Source organism: Nanorana parkeri, unplaced genomic scaffold, assembly GCF_000935625.1.
Source record: "Nanorana parkeri isolate BGI_ZX_2015 unplaced genomic scaffold, ASM93562v1 scaffold705, whole genome shotgun sequence".
In the NCBI taxonomy this organism is placed as follows: domain Eukaryota; kingdom Metazoa; phylum Chordata; class Amphibia; order Anura; family Dicroglossidae; genus Nanorana; species Nanorana parkeri.
The window spans coordinates 841728-845975 of NW_017306973.1; the positions used below are offsets into that span (position 1 = coordinate 841728).

At 45.2% G+C, this 4248-nt stretch overlaps 1 protein-coding gene across 2 annotated transcripts in view; it reads left to right on the forward strand.

The window, feature by feature from the left end:
• The first annotated feature begins 527 nt into the window (after positions 1-527).
• The window catches only part of PPP1R8 (protein phosphatase 1 regulatory subunit 8), a 30681-nt gene continuing 26960 nt past the window's right edge, over positions 528-4248 (forward strand). For both annotated transcript variants that reach the window (XR_001941618.1, XM_018563846.1), the window contains exons 1-2: positions 528-616; positions 3894-3954. Coding sequence is in view for 1 of the 2 variants with exons in the window: in XM_018563846.1 (XP_018419348.1) it covers positions 567-616; positions 3894-3954 (111 nt within the window). In the remaining variant the exon portion in view is untranslated. The remainder of the gene's footprint in view (positions 617-3893; positions 3955-4248) is intronic.

Genomic DNA, 4248 nt, shown 5'->3' on the forward strand with positions numbered 1-4248 from the left:
TTTCTAAAGTGATGGCCATGAGAATATGTGCAGAGAGGTACTAAATGGTCCCCCCCCCCCCCACGCATGAACTTTAATATAAAGTTTGGCTTAATGCTAGTCACCTGGCTGCCATGCTAATGTAATTGTCTCAGCTACTAACCCAGTTCAAACATGCACATCAGCAGTTCTGACTTTGCTTGCAGCATACTTGTTTAGAAGTCACTGAAGTCAATGGAACATTCCAGCAGGAGGATAGAAATAGCAGCCTCCCTATCTCTTTAGTCATATCTGAGGAGCCTATCACACCCTGATTTCATGCTTACAAGCTGCTGAGATTTAGCACTGTTATCAGGTCACAGGATCCCAGGGCAACACTGTACACGTTGCTCATCCTCATTTGCAGAACATCCTCCACCAAGGGATGGAGTATGAGGACACGTGACAAAAACGGAAGTCTCCCAATGTTTCCTAGCAACGGGAATCTCGGCTATCAACGTTGAGCTACGTAGTGCGCTTGCGCGAAAACAGGAAGCGGATGCGGGTCACTGTTTTCCCAGAATGCTTTGGGAGGAGCGAGAGCAAAGATGGCGGCGAATCCGAACTCTAGCAAACCCCTTTTTGAATGTCCGACCTGGTGAGTTAAGGGGGGGTGTATAGAGGAGATGAACTTAGCTCTGCTCATCCTGGCATGAGAGAGGCTACTAGGAGGTATACGGACAGTAAGCAGAGTTGGCTATGAAGCTGCAGATCGCCAATGAAGGGGGAGGTGTGGCGGAGTGTTCGGGGAATGTTTCATCCAAAGGGAGGTGTGCAGGGAATTTGTGTCCTCGTGTGCTTTCCTGCACGAAGCGGCTAGTTATTAGGTAGAATGTAGTTACAGGGGCCATGCACGCAATCCTTCTCAGCCATTGAACTATTTAAATTCTGCAGTTTTGTTTGCTCCACGTCCTTGCTGTGTGTCTGCCTGTAGCAGTCATGCAAAACTGAGTCATGCAGAATAAGAAGATTCTAATACAGACCTAGTGACCTGATGACATCTAAATCCTAAGATCCCATATAGATGAGATTTTGTTTGCTCTAAAATGGTTTTGCCATAAAAATCAATGGGAGTGCTTGAAGCATATCAGGAAGGGGTTAACGACAGGTCAAATGCACTGTCAACGAATTCTGGAAGAAGTGTCTCAGAAAGATGCCGTCAACACAAGTCTGAAGACCATTGACACAGGTACTCTTCCTCTAACTGACAGCAAAGATTGGCACAAGTCCTCCTTCTGATGCCAACAATGCAGCATTATTACTCCTATTGATGGCAGCAATATGACATTATTAATTCCAATTATACCAACGACGGGGCACTACTGCTTCCACTGGCACCAGCAAATGTCCTTATTCCTTTCACTGACACCAACAGTGGTGCACTCTTCCTTTCTCTCACACCACTGATGGGGCATTTGTTGCTCCACGTGCTGACCACTGGCACCATGTTATTCTTTTGCTGACCACCAAGCCTGGGGCATTTTTTGTATAGCCACAGACTGCTAAGCCTGAGACCTCCCACTGACAAATAGATACCAGGGCATTTTCATTTCCAAATGGCCACAGTTAAAGTGACACTAAACTCAGGCGTAAAGTCTTAGAAATGCACTCAAGTACCTTAACTGTGTTAACACAAATGAATCTTATTTGTGTATCACTCGGCTGTAGATCCTCAAATCATCTCTGACTTGGTGCTGACACTGTCCTTTCTTCTGGAGGGTGGCTACTTCTGTGAAATTTTAGAAAAAACTACTTGTCCAAGGACTAAAGCGGGGGCCAAATCTACTTGTCCCTCATGACAATCTACTTGTCCTGATACAAAAAAAAATAATTTTAACCAAAACCGTATTTAGTAGTGCTAAGAAGCACTTCTCATTGGTCAGTGCCGTCAGGTGACTGCGTTGACCAACAAGTGCTTGCAATTTGCGAGCGGAATTCACAATACATGGAACAGGCACAGATAGTACACCCGTACTGGTGGACGGGAAGGACCGCTTGCCGAAAGGTAAGTATAGTGGGAGGGAGATTTGTGCGTGTAATTCCGTTTTCCCAAATTACTTGGGAAAGTGAATATACCCTTTAGGGTTGGTGCAGACTTGGGGATTCCCAGGACGTGCGATCGTGTGCGGTTGCATACATCGGTTTTCATCCGCATGTATGGGGTTACATCTGCGTGGCAACCGCTGAAAAAAAAAGGTAGATGTACCTATTTTCACGACATGCGCCGTGCACTGTTTTCAACCGTGATCGCCCGCGGCGGTATTGCAGCAGGAAAACACGCAATCTGCCTGGCACGACTGGGGTGGCATTAAAAAATAATGGCACTGACAGCACCATCGGCGGTGGTGTGCGATTCCGTAACCACCCAGCCATCCGCTCGGTTTCGTGCATGATGACCGTGCAGTCACAGATCGCACACCACTGCTGATCGCGCTGGCAGTGCCATTATTTTCTAATGACACCCCAGTCATGCCAGTCAGATTGTGCGTTTTCCTGCTGCAATACCGCCCTGCCCGAGCGGTTGCACACGATGGCAGTTGAAAACACTGCGTGTTTATTCGCATGCAGATGGGGACAGCGGGGCTGGTTTTCATTTTTAAAATTTATATTTACTTTGTAAACATTTTTCATTTGTTTTATTATTTTTCCTTAATCGCCTTTTTTTTAGTTGCATTTTTAATTATTATTTTTTACTTTTTTCATTTTAACTTTTTTTTTTTTTTTTTAAACTTAACTGTATTGCTATCACACAGGGAATAATAATCCCCTGTGTGATAGCATTTGGAGGTGACAGGTACTCTTTATTGACCCTGTCACCTCCAACACAGGCGTTCTAGCACAGCACTGTTGCTAGAACTCCTGTGATAGGAACGAGCAGCGGCCGCCGGGGACAGAGGCTGAGGGAGGTGACAGAGTCTGTCACAGCTCCACCGTCCGGCTTCGTCACGGCTCCACGCCCCCCGCCACGTCATGGCTCCACGCCCTCTGCTCCGTCCCCAGTTCTCAGCGCTCCGTCCACGCCCCCCTCTCTCGGCGCTCCACGCCCCCTGCTCGCAGCGCCGCTCTCGGCGCTCATTTAAGAAAAAAAACCCAGCCCTGCCACTTGTCCGTAGCAGGGCTAAAATAGTGACAAAACAACTTGCCCGGGACATGTAGTCGGGCGATACGAATTCCACACTCCTGTCCTTGTGTGTGTTGTAAAGTAGCCACCACTCCAAGCTTGCTCCTGTGATGGACTACAATCTCATGTATACTTTACTAATTTGTATTAAGATTGTAGTACATTGTGGGAGCGAGCTTGGAGCAGTGACTACTTCACAACACAAACAGGGAACATGGGGAACATAAGTAGCCACCCTCCAGAAGGAAGGACAGTGTCGGCACCAATTCAGAGATGATTTGAGGATCTACAGCTGAGTGATACACAAATCTAAATTTTTCTTATAGTTATGGTACTTTGAGTATAATTCTTAAGATGTAACTCCTGAGTTTAGCGTTACTTTAACTTGTCCTTTGTTTGGGGACCCCCACATTGTCTGCAAATAACAAACTTGGCATTGGTCATAACTGGTTGATTTTAACAGACGTGCTGAACTTTTCTGTTGTAAATTCATGACAAAAGTAATTCAGAGGTTGGAGAACATTTGAAGCATAATCAATTCACTGGGGTTGATTCAGTAAAGGAGTATAGGTTGTTCACTTAGGAAAGATTATATGCAGAATCATTATGTTAACCAGTGTGCCACAGAAGCAGTTTCCATTTGTTTAGTAAATGAACCCCATTGTCTTTTTTTCTGAAAATGTGGGTAATGTGCAAGCCTGCATTTTTTTCACACTTGTTGGTAACATTCATTTCACCTTCTCCCACTATATAGGGCAGGGAAACCTCCTCCCGGTTTGCACCTTGATGTTGTGAAAGGAGATAAGCTTATAGAGGTAAGAATATATTAGGCAACTGCTAACACTGACTGTAGATTGCCGCTGCTGTGTAGATACAGTATAAAATTATTAAAAGCAGGCCAGGATAAATCCTATCTGCCATCACTAATTAAATCTCAGGTGTGTGTATATGTATGTGCGGCTAGCACTATCTTCAGGGATGTCTGTAATATGAGATCTACCACCGAAGTAGGTCTTATTTTTGGGGTAGGTCTTATATTACAGAAATCCCTGAAGATAGTGCTAGGTCTTATTTTCGGGGTAGGTCTTTCGGGGAAACACTATATATAT